The sequence below is a fragment of the Sus scrofa genome, chromosome 6 (genome assembly GCF_054392235.1).
Source record: "Sus scrofa isolate SSC_HxYL_T2T_F1_AM1 chromosome 6, Sscrofa_HxYL_maternal_Yorkshire_Landrace_v2.0, whole genome shotgun sequence".
Lineage (NCBI taxonomy): Eukaryota > Metazoa > Chordata > Mammalia > Artiodactyla > Suidae > Sus > Sus scrofa.
Window position 1 is genome coordinate 54,009,144 of NC_139388.1, and position 18,445 is coordinate 54,027,588.

Consider the following 18,445-nt stretch of genomic DNA (forward strand, 5'->3'; position numbering starts at 1 on the left):
TCCCCTAATCGAAGCTGAAGGCCGGCTCCGATGCCTGCTATTTTTCATAATTCCACCGCAGCCGACAGCTCCACAAACACCGCCGCTCGCCCGGCCTCCGCCTCCCTGCTCTGGCCGCCACCGCGCGCGCCCTCGGCCTGGCCCCAGCCTCGCGGGCCAAGCCTGCACGCCCGTCCCTGCGGCATCCATCTGTCCGCCAGCTCCCTGCATGTTCTCTGTCTGTCTGCCCACCGCATGTGGCCACTATCCCCTGCTGTCTGTCTGTCTGTCTGTCCCTTCCGCCCCAACTCCAAGTCCTAAGTCTGTCTGTCCTTTTCCTGGGACCCCTCCCCTCATCCGTCCACCCATCTTCTCAACACCGCTCCTTTGTCTGTCTGTCTGACTCTTCCCCCCAACACGCGCGCGCGCGCGCGCGCGCGCACACACACACACACACACACACACACACACACACACACACACACACGGCATGCCCCGGCTGGCTGCCTCTCCTGGTTTCCAGGGCCAGTGTGGCTGTCTATCTGTCCCCCGTGTCTGCAGTCTGCACCCTTCCACCACCTTCCAGGGGATGGGGGTGGGGAGGCTGTCTGCTCCACCCTCCGCCAGGATTCCCTCTGCCGAGTTCCAGCCCCACTCCCCCTGCCCTGCTTCAGCCACCTCCCCAGGAGCTCAGGGCCCATTCCCCTCCCTAAACCCCTCTCCTCTGCTTCTCCCCTCCTCCCTCCCCGCTCTCTTTACGGTCCTCCCCCCTCCATTCCCAATCCTCCCTGTTACTCAGTGGGGACCCAGTGATGAATCAGATGCGGGCCTTGCCCTGGGGTGCCTTGAGCCAGGCGGGGATCCCCAGGGTGGGAGTGGGGGTGTCACACTATACCGGAGGACCTGCAGAGAGCCTTGGAGAGGGCATGGGGTGGATCCTGCTCCTGGGTGTGTATCAGTCGGAGGCGAAGATCAGAGTCTGCTCCATGGGGGTGTATACAGCAGGCGAGTGTAGCCTAAGGTTAGGAACGCAGACCTCCCCCCCCAACCGCCACTCTCCCCACCCACATCCAGCCAGGCTCAGGTCCCCCTTTCAATACTAACTAGCTGAGTAACAGGGGACACGTGACTTCTGTGCCTCAGTTTCCTTATCTGTAAAATGGAGATGATGCTCATAGGGTTGTTGTTGAGAGAATTAAATGAGTTAATCTAAGTATAGTTTGGGCCAGGGTGCTCAGAGCAAATACCATTTGAGAGATCATTGTCAGGACTCTTACAAGTGTGCAAGACCCTGCTCAGCCCAGCCCCACCCCCACCCCCAGGTAGCCCTCACGGAGGGGTCCTGGCCCTCCTTGGGGGGTTTGAAAAGAATCTAATGGATGTTACAGACCCCAGAGGTGTTCTCTCTCCTTCATGGGTAATAAATTCAGTCCACCAGGTGCTACAGGCTGATGATGGTGCACCCCCTCCCCCCACTTCCAGGGGGCAATAAACACCCTGAGGGTGTTCTCTCTCAGCAGGGTGTTAACGGCAGTCGTCTGCTTTTGCGGCCTCCCTGGGGATGTTAACCTCAGCTTAACGGTCCCCCTCCTGTGAGATGTTTCCCTTCAAGTCAAGAAGTGTTGGTGATGCTGCAGAGTGAATGCACAGTCCGGTGGGGATTACACCCCTCCTCGGAAATGTACCAGACTTCTGACTCATATGGAGCAGCTCCTGGGTGCTCACAAGGCAGGGCACACTCTCCTGTCCACCTTCTCAGGGATCCTCCCAACCACCTGGGGCTCAGCGAGGGAATGCAGCTTGCCCTAAGATGCACAGCCCCTAAAGGTGTTACAGAAATCAGGGAGGTGAGGTGTCTTCTCGGGAAGGGGGTTCTGAGCAGTCAGATGGGTGGTTTTTCACGTGTCCAGCAGCGTGATGTATGGCCTGTCTGGTTCTGGCCGCCGAGGGCATCAGAGTTCTCCTTGGGGTCCTTCATACTCTCTGACTGGGCATGATAAGCCCCTCTCATGTGTTACCTACAGTCTCAAAGTCCTTCTGACACCCTGAGATGCCTTTATCTGGGGAGAGGACGGTTAGAGATAAAGAGTGTGAAACCCCTCTTGGCTGACGCTCTTGGCTGTCTTAGGGGTGCCTCTAACATTCCAAGGATGGGGCGCTGTGTACACTGTAATAAGCGGTCTCTTCCCCAAGGGTGTGCTGTCTTAGCCAAGGGTGCAACATACAGTCACTTGAGTTTTTCTGTCAGAAGGTGTTCGTTCTCTTTTCCCAGGTGTCTTTTTTGAGTATTCAGTGGTCATAAAGTCATTCCAGTTGGTGTTCTGGATGCCTTGACGGTGTTCTAGTTTTCTCGAAGGGTGTCATGTCCACTTGGAGAGTGTTGTCTCTCTCCCAAAGGGCGCCGCGTGCAGATGAGGAGTCCTACCCCACAGAGCATGTTCCAGAACCTTCTCCGTGGCATTCAGAGCCACACACTGTGAAAGTGCTGGAAAGATGCCTCCAAAGTCTGGTGGGTGTCACAGACACCCCAGGGGTACAGGTCTAGCTGGTGAGCTATCTTTAAGGATTCTGTGTACACTCTCCGTTGTTCCAGACACCCAGAGGATGGTGGCTCTCCTGAGGGGTCTCAGGTACGACTTAAATGATATGGTAGAGACATCTAGGGCAGGGACTTCTTGTTGGATCCTTGAAAGAATGTTGCTCCATGTAGAGACAAGTGAAGGAATTCTTATTTTCTAGCAGAATGTTTATTATTTTTAATATGATTATTTTGAAATAGTAATGCTCAGAGCATAGTTTTTTTTTTTTTTGTTTTTTTGGTGGGGTATTTTTTTGTTTGTTTGTTTGTTTTTGGAGCTTGGCATGGTGCCAAGCAGTCTCCCATGTCACTCTTTAACCCCAGCATCTAGTTGACATTATTGCCCCATCTGGCAGATGAGAAAACCAAGGCTGGGGGGGATGTATAGTGAGTTGCCTGAGGTGGGGTGGGGGATGGTGTTGGAGCCTGTCTGAAACCCTCTGTATCCCCTCAGTACCTCTGAATTGGCTCCTGGGGCTCAGAGGGGCTGGGGAGACCTCACAGAGCTGTCCTGGCCACAGCATATCCACGGGGACTATTGTCTGGCTCCAAACGATTTTCCCTCTATTGACAGGAGGGGCTCCAGGGGCAAATCCCCACCCCCAAGGTGGCCTAGAGGCTTGAGGGGCAGAGCTTGACCTCGGGTGGGAGAGAAAAGTGAGGGAGGGAAGTGGGGAGAGGGAGAAGGGGAGAGGAAGGGGCTGGAGAAGGAAAAAGAGAGTGAATAGTGAGGACGAGGGTCGTGCTAGGCCAGGGACTGAGTTCGAGCTGAATTCTGGGGCTGGGGCTGCTGTTTTCAGGACCCTGAGGCCAGTGGCTATTTATTTATTATTTCAATGGGAGCTGATCCTGGGCCCAGGCCCTTGCCTGTCACTGCAGGTGTGTGGGTGTGCTCCAGTAACCCTGTGACCACAGGGGCCTGTGAAAGGGAGTGTCAGTGTGCCTGCCCTGGGTGCTATTTGTGATTGTGTGTCTGTTCACATGCCCTATGTCAGAGAGTTTGTGTCAGGAGTGGAGTGGAGCTGTATGTCACCATGGATCTGTGTGTCACTGTGTGTCCAGTTTGTGGGTCAGGTTAGGTCTATGTGGGCAGGCTGTGTCCATCTGTGTGTGTATCTGCTTCTGTGTGTCTGTGTGTGCTACCACTATGTGTCTATATGCGCATAGGCTGTGTCTTGTGTGCGTGTCTGTCCCTATGTCTGCGTCTGTGTGTCTGCTGAACAGACTGTGCCGCGCGCGTGTCCAGATCCAGTTCTGCGTGGCTAGCAGGGTTCCTGGCCTCGCAGCTGCCACCTCCACCTCATGCCGGTCCGTTTGTCCGCGAGGGGCGGGGAGGAGAGGGAAAGGGAGAGGAAGGGGGGGCCTCCACCTCTCCACCCACCCCCGCCCCCAGCCCCCACTCCCTCAGTCCCGGGATCGAACCTTATTTAGAGTCGCGATTCGACATCTGTTTTCAAATTTGATCAGCTCTGAACTTTATTTTCCGAGTTTGAGGAAAATTATATTCCATCGATCGCGCTCCCGCCCCCTCCCCCGCACCGCCCGCCGCCGCCTCCATATATCTGCGCGCGGAGCGGGGCCGGGCGGCCGCGAGGGCGGGAGGCGCGCAGCGCGCGCGGAGGAGCGGCGGGAGGAGGAGGCCGAAGAGCAGGAGGAGGCGCAGGAGGCCGGCCGCCCCCGCCCCGGCCTCGCTGCCCCGCGCCTCGCTCGCGGAGCCGCCGCCCGCCCGGAGCTCCGTCCCCAGCTTCCCACGTCTCCGTCTCTCTTTGAGCGTCTCGGTTGCGGGGTCTCTCTCCTCACCTCCCTGCCTCTGCTCCGCCCCCCTCTCTGTGTCTCCGGCCGCCTCTCGGCGTCCCGGTCTCTCAGTGACGCTCGCTTCCCTGCTCGCGTCCCCTCTGGCTCCGTCCCCCCGGGACTCCGAGCCTCTCACCCTATCCCGTCCCCCGCCCCGGTGCCCCCTCCCCAGGACGCCGCCGGGGCCATGGCTGCGGGGCCCGAACTTTAAACTCTTCTCCCCGGACCGGTGCGGATGCGCAAAGCCTGGAAAGTGAGTGAGTGCGGGGGTCCGCGCAGGGCGGGGATGGGGGGCGGGGATTCCTGCCCGGGGCGGGGGCCGGGCCGCGGGAGGCGCTCCCGAGAGACCTTCGGTGCAGGGCTCCCGTAGCCCGATGCGGGGAGGCGGCTGGGATCGCCGCCCGGGCGGTGGGGGCGGGTGGGGCTGGCTCCGACTCGGGGGAAGGGGGGAGGAAGGGGGGCAGGGGCGGGGGAGCGGCCTGGAGGTGCGCCGTCGGGGCAGGGAGCCGGGACGGGGCGAGGGGCGTGGGTGGGAGCGCGGGAGTTGGGGCAGTGAGGACGCGGGCTGCGGGCCGACTTGAGGGTGGGTCCGCACGCTTGGGCGAGAGTCTTGGTGGGCTTTAGACAGGAGGGCTGAGGGCTTGATATTTGGGACCTGAGGGCTCAGAGCCAAGGGACTGGATATTTGGGATTAAGAGCTGACTGTTTGGGGCTGGGGGGCGGTAAGGGCTAAGGGTGTGGATATTTGGGGCTGGGGTCAGCTGGAGCGTTGGATTTGGGGGGCTGGGAGGTCTGGATTTGGAGCTGGAGTGTAGAGCGGAGGGTCTGGAAATTTGGCTCTGGATATTAGGGGCGAGGGGTTGCCAGGGTGCAGGAAAAGACGTTTGGGCCAATTCTGGGGTCTGCACACTTCCCAGTTGGGCGTGCAGGCCATGGCCTTTGGGGGACTGTGTCCTTCTGGAGACAGGTGGCCTAGTGCCGCACACCTTTTCTGTCCCAGTCATTCCACAACTATCCCAGAACCATGCTGGGCCACCTCTGACATCTCTTCCCTGGCTGGGTCTCTCCTTACTGTTTCTCTGTCTCTGCCCCTTCCAAGATCTCTGTGGCCACCTCTAACTCTCCCAGAGTCTATCTGTCTGTCTCGGACTCTGTCTCTCTCAGCTTCTCTTTGGATCCAACTCTTAGACTATCTCTGAGAATCTCTGTGCCTGTCTCTCCCTTCCCCTTTCTCAATATCTCTCTGTCTCTGTCTCTCACTGTCTCTCTGTCTCAGTCTCTCCTAGTGTCTCTGTCTCCCCCTCGCTGGTTTCCGCTCAGATTAAGCCGGGGACCTAATTCCAGGCCCAGGATCGAATTTTCTGGCAACAAAGGGAAATAGCGAATCGATCGGTCGCTCCGGAGATTAAGAGACAAGCGGCGCGCGGATCTATCACGGCTAAACGGCCCCCCCTCCCGCTCCCCCCGCCCCGGCCGGCCCGCCGAGGCCCAGACGCGCTCCGCATCGCCAAGCAGCCTCAGGAGCCCCGGCAGCCGGCAGGCCAAGCCCAGAGCTAACTGCGTGCCCTGCCACGGGCCAGAGCCTGGGAGGGGTCCGAGAGCGCGCCGCTGGCCCCAGGGGAGGGGAGGAGGGAAACTGAGGCATCGGACCAACCCAGAGAGTCAGGCTGCACACACGTGTGGCCTTAGGTAACACCTTTCACCCACACCTATCAACACACCCTTCGGTTCCCCACACCTGGACCTCCAGGTACTTGGCTCCTTATACCTGTCCCCTATAAGTACCACCTGTTCTCTGCACTTGTTCCCTTCATCTGCCCCTGTAGGTATCACCTATTTCCTCTCACCTGCCCCTCCAGGTAACACTTGTCCCTTGAAACTTGCCCCAAAGATGCCTGTTATCTAGCTTACCGGCACCTCCAGGTTAACACCTGTTCTCCAAAATATGCCCTTTCCACCTGAATCCATCTATCTCAATTGGCACCACATTATCCCCTTCCTACCTGCACCTGCTCTACCCCACCTGCCCCTTAAAGCTCTCAACAGCCTTGTTTCTCACATCCATGTTTCTTCATCTCTGCCTCCCCGCAGGCAGTTCCTGTTCCCACATCTTCGTTTTCTCTCACACACACATCCCTTCCTTTGCACATAAGCACGCATGCACTCAGGCATCCTCCTCATCTGTCTCAGGTAAGACTTCCCGCCTAGCCCTCTCCCTGACAGTGCTAATCTTGTCCACCTCGTGCTAGTCCTTCCAGCAGAGCTTCCCAGCACGTGGCACCTGAGAACACACCTGCTTCACATCGCTCTCCCTGCCTACACCTAACTACTCACACTCCACCTCCCATCATTTTACATAAATACACCCACATCCCACAGCTCCCCCCATACCTGTCTTTCCCTCTTGTCATTTCAGGTAACTCATCCCAGACAACAACGCATGCGCCTACCCCCCACCTCTCCTAGCCACCTCCCCTCCCCCAGACCACCTGACTGCTCACACACTGATCCCCGGGAAGTATGTGTAGCCTCAGCTTCTGTGATGTCTCCTACAAGCCCTTGTCCTCTGAAAGTCCCACCTGTCTCACCCACACACTTGCTGCCAGCCTTGTGTTTGACCCCTCACTGTTTCTGTCTGCCTCTCTGTGTCTCACAGTACACAACTTCCCACTTACGTGTGATGGGCAGGGAATCTGTCCTTGGCCACAGGTACCTGCCTTACGTGGATACCTGCCCTTCAGGTACTATCTGTCCACCTCTCTTCTTTCCCCACAGACCTCACTTCCCATGTTTCTTACTTCCTTTTTCCTTGCCTCATAAGGTCACACCAATAGCTCTACACACCTGCCCTCTGCTCACCTGTCTCCCTCAGGCATCATCTGCTCCGGTACCACGTTCACTCATTTCTTCAGCAAACAGGTACTGAGACTTCCACATCTCCCTCCTTAATCTCTCACTGCCTTTATCTCTTCAAGGCGGGGAGGGGGTCTGCCGTACCCCCTGGCCTCCCCTGCCTTTCCCCAAAGGGAACTTCTGGCTACACGCCTGGCCCCATAGTTGTGCCCCCGGGTCTCTCTCTAGCCTTCTCCTCCCCTACATCCACGAACCCTCGTTCTTCTTCCTGCATAGCTTTTTCAAACATTGTGTACCCACCTCACCCCTCTTGACCACCTGCTCACATAACCTGTTACCCCCACCCCTTTAGAGTCTGACCTTTAGATCCCTCACGTCTGTATCCAGACTGTTCCCTTTTCATAGAATGTGCCACCAGTCATCTCCTCAGGGAACCCTTTCCTGGTGAGCATAAATTAACACCTGTTAGCGTTTGTTAAACACATATAACACTTAGTGACAGCCATCCGCACACCTGTCCACTGCCTCATGCAGAAACCTGTAGGTCAGAGGCTCTTAGACTTCAGCGGGTTTGTGGGACCACAGAGACCTGGGTCTCATCTCGCCTGGTGCAGCAGGGCTGGGGAGGAGCCTTTGACTCCGCATTTCTAACAAGCTCCAGGTGATGCTGCTACTGCTGCTGGTCCACGGACCACTCCCTAAGTAGCACCTGCTCATAACATGTCCCCAGCTACTGCTTATTAAACCCGTCTCTGCTGCAGGCAGTGTTCTCAGTTCTTCATATCCATTGTCTCATTTCATTCTCATGACACCCTTATAAGGTAGGCACTTAACCCTTATCCCCATTTTGCAGAGAAGGAAACTGAGCCCAGAGAAACGGCATTCTTTCTGGGCTCAGAAGCTGATAGATGTTGGAGATTTGTATCAATCTGAGGCCATCTGACTTCAGTCATCCAGGTGTCCTTGCCCCCCTGCACCTGCCCATCAGGTGACCTCCCTCCTCTGCAGACACGTCTGTCCACCTTGTTACTTTAGCGTCACTTGCGTCTCCATCGCCCCCCCAGCTCTCCTACACCCCAACCTCACATCCTCTCTCCACTCTGCCCTCAGACACGCCCCACTTCCCTGCTGGCACACCTGTCTCTCTCTGACTCGACACTGACACTGATTTTGCCCACCTCACCCCCGCCCCCAGGGCCAAGCTTATCACCTGCACTCTGGCTCTCAACTGCCCTTCAAGCTCCCTGGAGACATCACAGCCTCCTGCCAACACATACCTGTCCCCAGATAAACCTTGGTCTCCAAGACCACCCATATCTACAAGCACCTCCTTCCAGGCTCCTGTTTCCTATCACCCCACCTGCCTTTTATCTGCTCCCTCTGTCTCCATCTTGCTCCATCTGCCCACCTGCCCTGCCTGTCCCTGAATTTGAGTCTCTCTGTGTCTGTTCCTTTTCCTCCCTCCATGACTCTCTGTATTCTGTGTATTTCTCTATTTCCATCTCTCTATCTCTCCATAGCTCTTTATAGTACTCTCTCTGTTTCTCTGTGGCCTGTGCTTGGTTTTTATTTCATTCTCTGTCTCTTGCTCTCTCCTCTGATGGTGGAAATCTCGGGGCGTGTGAAGTTATACCGACCCATGTGTGAGTCCAGGCATCGCCACTCACCCCTGTGGAACTCTGGCCAAGTCACTGTCCCTGTCTGAGCCTCAGTTTCCACATCTGTGAAATGGGCATCACGGTGGTTGCTACCTCCCAGGTTATGGTAAGGACGGGATGCTAGGGAAGTGAGAGGGCGCAGGGCAGATGGGGCTGACCTTCCCTCCCCGGGTCCCTCTCTGTTCTCAGCTCTTCTGCAGGGCTGCAGCCCCACCGGGCTGTCAGTGGAAGCATGTGTGGTGGGGGGGATGGAGAGAGAGGTGGGCAGAGGCGTCCTGGCCGAGGCCTGGGCATGGGACCCCGTATGGGGCTGGGGACAGGGATCGATCCGCCTCGGCGGCAGTGCGCGGGCCAGGATTGCATCTTGTCACAATAATTTATTGCTCTCATCCCATCTGATCGATGGCGCTGAATTAGCACCGCGCGATGCCCCTGGAGCCCCGAGCCTCCCCCAGCCCAGCTGGACTCCGGCCCTTCTCTGGCCCTTGTGGGATCCCTGAAGCCCAGGCACCCAGTTCCAGCCGGCTCAGGCCCCACCCCTGACTCTGGGCACATGGGTCCTTCCCTCTGTCCTCCACCTCTCTGCCTTCTCACCTGAGGTCTTACTGCCCCACCTCCATCTTTGTCCCTCGATCTCTGGCTTTCTGTCCCTTGACTCACCACCTCTCAGTCTCTGTTCCCCTGCCTTCCTCTGTTTAATCAGAGTTCCATTTCAGAAGGATTTCCTGAGTACATACTTGGTGCCAAGCCCCATGGCCAGGACACACGGCACCCCTGACCCTTGGCCATTAATGTTCAGAGGGCCTTTCTGAGTCTCTTGGCTCCTGGGACTAGCTGGTCATACTCGCCTTCAGCATCCTGTCCCTCCAACACTCCCCCGCCCCCAGCACCACCAAATCATAGTCATTGCCTCTGTCGCCATCTCTGAGAGAGGGCATGGGGCCAAAAGGTCCAGCCTGGGCACTGGGCAGGGCTTAGCATGTGGGGGTGAGACAGGGAGGCAGCGGGGTTGAGGAGCAACTTGGCCTTGGGAAGAGGTTGGAGTTCAGGATGAGGCAGGACTTGGGGTTTGGGCCACGTGGAGGTGAGGAGGAGAGGCAGGTTTTGGAGTTGGGAGATGGCAGCCAGGAGCTAAGGCAGGTCTCCAGGGACACTGAGACCCACCCCCATCCCCACCCCAGGACTGAAGAGCCTGGGTGGACGTCACAGTGGCCATGAACCCACACTTGGGATGTGCCACATGCCAACAGGACTCTCACCTTGGCATTTGTTCCTGCCTCCCCCGCAGCTCCCGCTCTCCCTCACCCGCTCCTTTGCCTTGGCCCTAATCCCTCAATTTTCCGCATCTCTGCCCCCTCCTCTCCTTTCTCCCTGACCTGGGGTCTCTCCTCCGAGCCGCTCCCCCCCCCCACCTGTGACCTCCAGCTCTAATTCACTTTGTGAAGCCTCTCTGATTCCCTTCTCTTTCGCGGGTTTTCCTAACTCGGATCTCCTGCCCTGTCTCTGTCTGTCTGTCTGTCTGTCTGTCTGTCTGTCTGTCTGTCTGTCTCAGAGTCTTGCTCCCTGCCTGTCTCTGTGGGACTCTCTCTGGCCTCCCATCTTTTCTCCGTGCCTCTCCGGGTCTCTGTTCCAGTCTGTTTGCCGCTCTGTGCTGCGTCCTCCCTCTCTCTGGGTCTCCCTCTCCCCCCACTCTGTCTCTGTCTCTGTCCCTCTCCCTTGGTGAGTGTCTCTCCTTCTCTCCCTCCCCCCACCCCACCCCTGCCTCTCCCTCCCTCTCTCTGGGTCTCCGAAGGGAGGGGCAGGGGTGCAGAGCAGCCTGGGCTCCGGTCCATCTGCGGTTGCGCCTCCCTCCCTCTCCCCTCCCCCAGCGCTGTTTGGTAGGCGGGGTGCGTGGCACTGCGGCTCCCACCTCCCCGGGGACGCTCCCTCGCCACCCCCACCACTGACACCGTTCTGCGTGCTGGCTGCAGCCCCAGGGACATCTATGCAGAGACTGGGACTCAGGGAGAGAGACAGAGACGCAGAGAGACACGACTCCAGACCCAAGACATCAGCTAGAGGGAGAGACAGGGTGAGGGTGGGTGTGAGGGCTCTATTTGCCCTAGCGTGTACCTTCTACGCACCTCAAACCCACACCCGGTGCCACAGACACACTTTCTCCAGGCTGGAAGCTGGTGCCCCATCTGTCTGCCCAACTGTCCCTCTGTCTGTCTTACAAAGTCAGCCTCGGCAGAGGTTCCCCTCTGTGTTTGTGCATACACACGTGTGCATGCATGCCAGCTCTCTGGGCTGTGCGTGTCTGTGGTGTGTGACACTGTGAGTGGGGGAGCTTGGCTGTCTTTTCGTGTAACTTGTGTTGCAGCACACGTAACTCTGCTGTGTGGAGATGTGTGTTCCTAGGCACAGGTGACTAAGTGTCGGGGCATGAGACCTTGGGGTTGAATTAAGCCACATGTGTCGTGTTTGTGAGCACGTGTGTGACTTGGGTGTGATGCTCAGCTGTCTGCTGTGTGACTGCCCCAAACTCTGGAGCTGTGCCGTGTCTGGAGTTTCTGAGTCTGGTGGCCACGCAGATGTCTGAGTGACCAGGACAGGGCAGCCCACATCTCTGAGGGGCAGGAGATAAGAAGGCTTAGCGCAAGGGAGATGGGGTGGAAGGTCAGAGAGAGAGCCACCCCATGGGGCCCCAGGAGCCAGGCTGCTGAGTGTGGATGCGAGGTTCACGGCAGAGGAGCAGCTGTGGGACGTGATCCCAGCCTTCCCCTGCCACCCCGGTCCGTGCGTTCAAGACAGGCTGTGTGAGCTTGTGTGGTGGTGCATTTGTGGTAAGGAGGTGCTGTTGTGTCTCTGGGCCTGTGGGCTTGTGTCTGGGATCAGACGTGGATGCGGTGTGTGCGTGTGCACGCGCGCGCAGTCATTTTGGGGAGCTGGATGTAACGGGCTGGATAAAGAGTAGCTGTTCATAACAACCAAGCGAATGATACTACACACAACACATAACCAGTCCTGAAGGGTGTGGAAGGCTGGGTGTGTTCGTGGTTGTGTATTCATATGCGACTGTTGGATGGTGCATGTGTGCACGGCTTGTGTGAACTGCTTCCTGATGCTGTGCGGGGCTGCATCTCTGATGACCTGTGTGTATGGGGCACCTGTGTATGTGCTGTGGGTCTGTGTGTTATGGGTGCCTGTGTGTGTTATGTGCCTGTGTGGGGATCAGCCAGCTCTCAAATGAACCAGCCCATTGTGGGGATGACTGTGTAGCTTTGAGAGCAGTGAGGTGTTTGTGTGAGTGTGTGTGTGTACACACACAGAAACACCCCTGCCTGGGGTCAGGCCAGAGCATTTGGTTGATGTGGGCAGGGGTAGGAGTGGGTGACCTGGAGGGTGGTCCAGGTAGGAGAGGCCCTGTCACCTTCCTGACCTTGTCCCCCCTAGGGTCTCCTTGGTACCTGGAGTGGGATGGTCTTTGAGCCTAGGTTTGTGTACCAGTGGACATGGCCACAAGCTATATGGACAGGTGTGTGATGAGCACAGGTGTGAACAGTGTGTGACAGCAGGCAGTGTGCAGTCAGATGGGACAGGGTGTGTGTGTGGTGTGTGTCCGGAATGCATGCACACACAGGCGTCCCCAGTGTGTCTCTACTGTGTGCACAGGTGTGTCCTACACGAGTGTGTGGTGTAGGGAGGTGTGTGTCTCCAGGAGGGTGCAGACAGAGTGTGTGTGTGTGCGTGCGCGCACGCGCATGCCTGTGTGTGTGTGTGTGTGTGTGTGTGTGCGCGGGGGTGGCAGGAGAAGGGTCTTGGGCCGCGTCTCTCTCCTCTTTAGACAGAGCCCTGGAGAAGATATGAAATTTAAAAAAAAAATCAATTTTCATTCCACTTGTGCAGATTGTGTTAAGGGGAGGTGGGGGGGCTGGGTGAGGGATGAAGGGGCTGGGGTGGGGGGTGTGAGGCCCGAGGCGGCTCCTGAGGCGGCCGGAGCAGCTTAGAGAAATCAAAACAACTGGTTAAACCCCAGCCCAGGGGGCCGGGTGATGGGGGGAGGGTGGAGACAGGGGCAGGGAGAGACAGGGAGGGACAGAGACAGACAGAGATGCCCAGAGAAAGAGACATTCAGAGATGGAGATATTTAGAGACGGGGGCAGACAGAGGGACGGGGCAACAAAGACCGAGAGAGACTGACACCCAGCAGGCCTGTCTCTGGAGAGACAGCAGCAGAAGCCTGCCTGGGCCAGTACATGTATCACACATGCTACACCCCCCCACACATGCAGAGATGGGCTGGGAAGCCCACGCATGGGTGGATGGACAGTCAGACAGCTGGACAGACAGCAGCAGGGGCAGCAGGACCCCAGGGTGGGGTTATCTCTGAGTGTCCACCCCACACAGCCTCACCCAGTTGGCCTATGGGTCTGTGTGTGGCAGTATGTGTGTGTGAGTGTGTGAGAGGACGTGTGTGGCGGTGGCTGGCTATGTTGGCGTGGTGTGTGCACCTCTGTCTCCATGTATGACAGGGCGCATGTGCGTGTGGGGTCTCTGGTGCTGGTCTGTGTGACTCTGTGCTCTTGTGTCACTTGTGTGTGACTGGCTTGGCTGTGCTGCTGTGTCTGCCTGGATGTGTCTGTTTCTGTGTAGCATTGTGTCCGTGTGCGCTTGTAGGACTGCATGTCTGTATTTGCTTGTGAGCCTTGGTGTGTGATGGTGTGTCTGGGTTAACGGACTGCAGTGTCTGTCTGCAGTTTGTGGTTGTATGTCTTTGTTTCTGTGTGGGACTGAATTGGTGTGTGTTGTGTACATATCTGTAGAGAATGGTGTATCTGTGTCTCTGGCAATGTCTGTGACCATGACGATGTGCGTATGTGATTATTTTGACAAGCGTATCTCTGTCTTGTGTGTGACACGGTGGTATGTGTGACTGGCTTGCTGTGAGGGGCTGTGTGATGTGTGTTGGTGCGTATGATTTTCTTGACATGTGCCTCACACATCTTTGGTCCCACACATCTTTGTGATGTGTGTTGTGCGTGCCAGTGTGGCGTCACTTTCTTGACCTGTGTCAGTGTGATGTGTTGTGTGGCAGTGTGTTGTGTCACTTTGCTGACCTCTGTCAGTGTGATGTGTGGTAGTGGGTTGTGTGTCACTTTGGTGACCTGTGGCCCTGGGTGTGTTGTGTGTCACTTCGGTGACCTGTGGCCATGTAGTGTGTTGTGCAGCAGTGTGGTGCATGTGCCTGGGTTGGCGTGTGGGTCTGTGTAGCTGCTCGGCAGGGAGAGGAGGGAGGCAGCCCAGCCCGCACAGCCGTCTCCGCACTGCTGCGCGCACACGCACACACACATTCAGTGCCATGGCTGCGGGCGGTGGAGATGGGGGGCGGGGGGTGGAGGAAGCAAAATAAAATTAAAAATTAAAGCTTGCCCGGAGTCCCCATCCGCCCAGCGCGGACCGGCGGGAAGGGGCGGGGTTGCAGCAGCTCCCCCTCTGCAGCCACCGGGGCCGGGCGTCCCTCCGTCCAGTCCAGCCAGGTCCAGCCAGGAGTCCTGCCATCCTGCCAGGCCCCTGCCTGGCCCGCAGGCCCTGCTCCCTCCATCGGTCGATCAGCGATCAATGGGGCCAGGGGGGTGCCAGGGGCAGGGTGAGATCAAAGGGACCCCAAGAGAGGGACGCTGGGACGGAAACAGAGATGTGGAGACGGAGATGGGGAGACGGACAGAGATGCAGAGACAAGACAGGGAGACACGGAGGCAGGGGTGTGGGGACGAGAGACGTGGAGACTCAGAGACATAAAATCAGGGTGGAGTAGAGACACAGACACGGGGGCCTGGAGACAGAGAGATGGGAGGTATCCCAGAGATGCAGCACTGTGATCTGGACAGTCAGTCAGGGCAGTCACAGAGGGAAGGGGACAGGATAGGAGGGGGTGGGGGCCCGGTTCCCCCCCACCGTGGGCCTGACAAGACAGGCAGGGGCCGAGACGGAGAAGTGGCAGGCAGAGACCACGAGATGGCAGAGACGTGCGAGAGACGGCGGGGGGAGCGTGGGAGCAGGGCCCGGAGCGCCGATCCCACGGCTCCTCGTTATAACGTGTCCGGAGGAGGCGGCGGGGAGTTGAAAGCATCGGGAAGAGAAATCAAAACCAACACGGAAATGAGAGGGGCCAATAGGGGGTGGGGGGGCGGAGGCAGGAGGGAGGGGGGCCCAGAGAGGCAGAGAGAGCCGGGGAGGTGGGAGAGACGTGGACGGGCCGAGAGGTGCGGGAGATGGGGATCGAGGGAGAGGAAGAGACAGACTGAGATGGGGACGGGGTGGGGCAGGAAGACGAAGAGATGGGAGAGTTGGAGAGACAAGAGGGAAGGGAGGAAAAGAGACAGATGGTGCAGCGAGGGAGAGAGAGATGGAGAGAAAGAGATGGAAGACCTGGGGAGCCGGGGGAGGAGGGGGAGACAGGAGAAGGGATGGAGGAACAGGGAGGGACAGACCTGGAAGGAGATGGGGGCGGACATAGAAGACAGTCTCTTAGGAGGAAGAGACTAAGTGATGGAGGAAGAGAGACCGAAGAGAGAGGGAGCCGGGGGGGGAAGGATCAGAGCTGGGGAAAGATGGGGAGAGACACCCCAGGTTGAGGGGAGACAAGGAAAGAGAGGAGACAGACAACTGGAGCAGAGTTAGTGAGGAGACAGAGAAGGGAAAAGAGAGACAGGAAGGGAGATAAGCAGAGAAAGTGGGGGAGCTGGAGTGAGATGGGGGGTGGGAATAGAAGGGGAGGGGCTGCCCCCAGCAGGGACCTGAGTGCTGAGTGGGGGGGAGCAGGTCGGAGGAGCCCTCAGTAGACACTGGGCTGGGGTGGGAGAATGCGCTGACAAGTATTGACTGGGGTCCAAAGGGGTGAGGTGGGGTTTATGGGGGAAGAGGAGTGTGGGACCTTTGGGGAGCAGCAGGGTGTGTGAGGGGTGGTGTGTGATGGGGGGAGGTATCTGAGGGAGTTATGTCAAAAAGAGGGAGCCTGAGGAGAACTGCCCTCTGAGAGGTGGGGTTAGAGGGGTGGAGTGGTGAGGGGCTGGGAGTTGGGGTGTCTGAGAGGGGCAGACGTCTAAGGGTGTGGGTGTCTGAGAAGGGGATTCTGAGAGACAGGGATGAGCAGGAGATGGAGTGTCTTAGAAGAATTAGGTATCTGAGGAGAGGAGTGTCCCAGGGAGTGGGGATCTGAGAGGGAGGACCTGTTGTTGAGGGAGGCAGATCTAAGGGGGGAGGGGTGTCTGGGGGGAGGGAGGCAGATCTAAGGGGACAGGGTGTCAGTGGGGGGAAGGCAGTTCTAAGAGGAAGGCGTGTCTGAGGGGGGAGGCAGATCCTGGGGGACAGGGGCGTCTGAGGGGAAAAGCAGGGGAGTGCCTGAGGGGGAGGCAGATCTGGGGGGAAGGGGTGTCTGAGGGGGGCTGCCTGCGGGAGGCAGGCCCAAGTGGCGGGGGTCTGAGGGGAGCAGCAGGTGTAAGGAGGAGCATCGAGGGAGCACTGGCAGGCACTGAGGGCCGCTTTGCGGGGTGGGTGGGGCGGAGGGCAGGGCAGGCAGAGCTGCCCCCTCCCAGCCTTGGAGGCCGCCGGGTGCTGGCCGGCTCCGGGCCGGCTCCGGGCAGACAGATGAGAGCACGGGGCGGTGTGGGAGCTGGAGGAGCCAGCCCGGGGTCGGCCGGGTGGGCTGGGGGGTGTGAGCAGGGAGGTTCGGGGCAGGATAAACCTGGGGCAGCCACAGAGGGAGACAGAGGGAGACCCAGAGACGGACCTCTCGAGAGGTCAGGCGCAAGGCGAGGGATGGAGAGACAGCAGCAGAGGTGTTGCGGGGCGGGCGGGCTGGCGGGGCGGGCTGCGAGCCGAGCGGAGAGTGAGTGAGTGGCAAGGAGTGAGGAGGGAAGCAGGGGCCGCGGTTAGTGATGGGCACAGAGGAGGGGGAAGGGTGGGCTGGGAGGGGAGGACGATGGCACAGAGCTGGAGAGGGACTGGGGGAGATGGGGACCAGGGGGCAGAGGGGTGCCTGTGGGAGGCGGCACACGGGGCTGGATGTGGGGGGGCGAGGGCAGCTGGGGCCTGGGCAGAGGGGGAGGCCCCTGGGCAGTGCCAGCTTCCGCTGACCCCGGTTTGTCTCTCCTTCCTGCTCCTACTGTCTCTGTCTGTCTTTCTGTCGCCCTCTCTGCAGGGCTGGCTCCACCATGGACTGTAGCTGCGTCTCCGACCTTCTCTTCGCCCCACCTGCCCTGCCGGCTCTCTGGACCCCTGGTAACTGGCCTTGACCTCCCCCACCCCCTCCCCAGCCTGCCCAGCAAGCCGGCCCCCCCTTTTCTGCGTCTCTCACTCTCCTCCCTCCAGCCTCCCTGTGTCTTGGTCAGAGTCACCTGAATCCAGCCACTTAATGAAAAACTTGACTAAAAACTTCACAGCCAGACATCCCTGCCACCTGCCTGCTGGGACATGAGGGTCTTTTGGATGGCAGGTGAGGTATGGAGGTCAGAGAGGGACAAGGATCCTGGGGCCTGAGGACCTGGGGTCAGTCGCGTACACTGCAGTCTGTTCCCACCCGGGGCCCTGCGGGCACAGAGAAGCAAAGAGACTGGAGACAGACAGGCACTGATGGAGCAGGGACAGGGACAAAAGGGGGCACTACGCCAGCGCTGGGCAAGTGGATAGACAGGACGACCCGGGCCGGGGGACGTGGAGACATGGCCCAGCCAGCTGGAGCCTGGGAGAGAGGGTGGCTTGCTTGGAAGTGGATGCCCAGAGCGGGGATGTAGACAGTAAGGCTGGATGTGCATTTGAGTCCAAGTCACGTGCCCTACAGATGGGCTGTGAGTGTGCGTGTGTATGTATGTGCACGCGTGTGTGTGGGAAAGAGAGAGAGAGAGGAGACCGGGACTCAGTGCCTGGTTATTTGGGATCTCGGATTGTGTCCCTGCATCACACTTCAGTGTTTCTGGAAGATGGGGTCACGCTGGGAAAACGTGTGTCTGTCTTTGTTGTGCCTCCTTGTACTTGCATGTCTGGGCGTGTCGTGTCTTTGGGATGTGGAGTGTGTCGGCGTTTCAGGGTTGGGGGGCTGTCTGCAGCTCGCTGTGTGTGTTCCTGCCTCAGTGGGTGAGGAGCCTTTGACTGCTCCTTGCATGGTGTGTGGCTTTCTGCACCAAGCAGACATCTCATCTGTGCTTTTTGGCTGTGTGGGGCGCTCCCGGCCCAGGCCTGTGTGATGGGGGCTGTGTCTGGGTTTGGGGTGTGGGGAGCAGGCATGGTTCTCGCATCTGTGTATCACCAAGTGTGGCTGGATATCGGGGGCTGTGCATCTTGATGTGTGTTGTGTGCCGAGGTTGCGGGTCCTCCCTCTAGCTGTGTGTGCACCTCCACATGCACTGCACGTCCAAGGACTTGCCTTGGAGGACAGGTGGCATTTCCGGGCTGGGTTGTGTGTCTGCATGGGTGCGGCCAGTTGTGCATTGTCATCTCTGGGGTCGTGTGGGTGTGTCTGTGATACAGCTACTTCCCCGCGGGATGTGTTCTGGGCGTGGGATGGGCCAGAGCTCGCGTGTTGGTTGAGCCCTGTCTTGGGTGA

At 58.6% G+C, this 18,445-nt stretch overlaps 1 protein-coding gene across 5 annotated transcripts in view; it reads left to right on the forward strand.

The window, feature by feature from the left end:
* The window catches only part of ERFL (ETS repressor factor like), a 35,348-nt gene that overhangs the window by 7,629 nt on the left and 9,274 nt on the right, over positions 1 to 18,445 (forward strand). The window contains exons 1-2 of one of the 5 annotated variants that reach the window (XM_084961103.1): positions 4,143 to 4,604; positions 17,045 to 17,124. In XM_084961103.1, the coding sequence (XP_084817229.1) occupies positions 17,058 to 17,124 (67 nt within the window). In that variant the 5' untranslated portion in view covers positions 4,143 to 4,604; positions 17,045 to 17,057. Of the gene's footprint in view, positions 1 to 4,142; positions 4,609 to 17,044; positions 17,125 to 18,445 lie in introns of those variants that run through there. The other 4 variants (XM_084961100.1, XM_021094463.2, XM_084961101.1 and 1 more) reach the window with 4 other exon arrangements.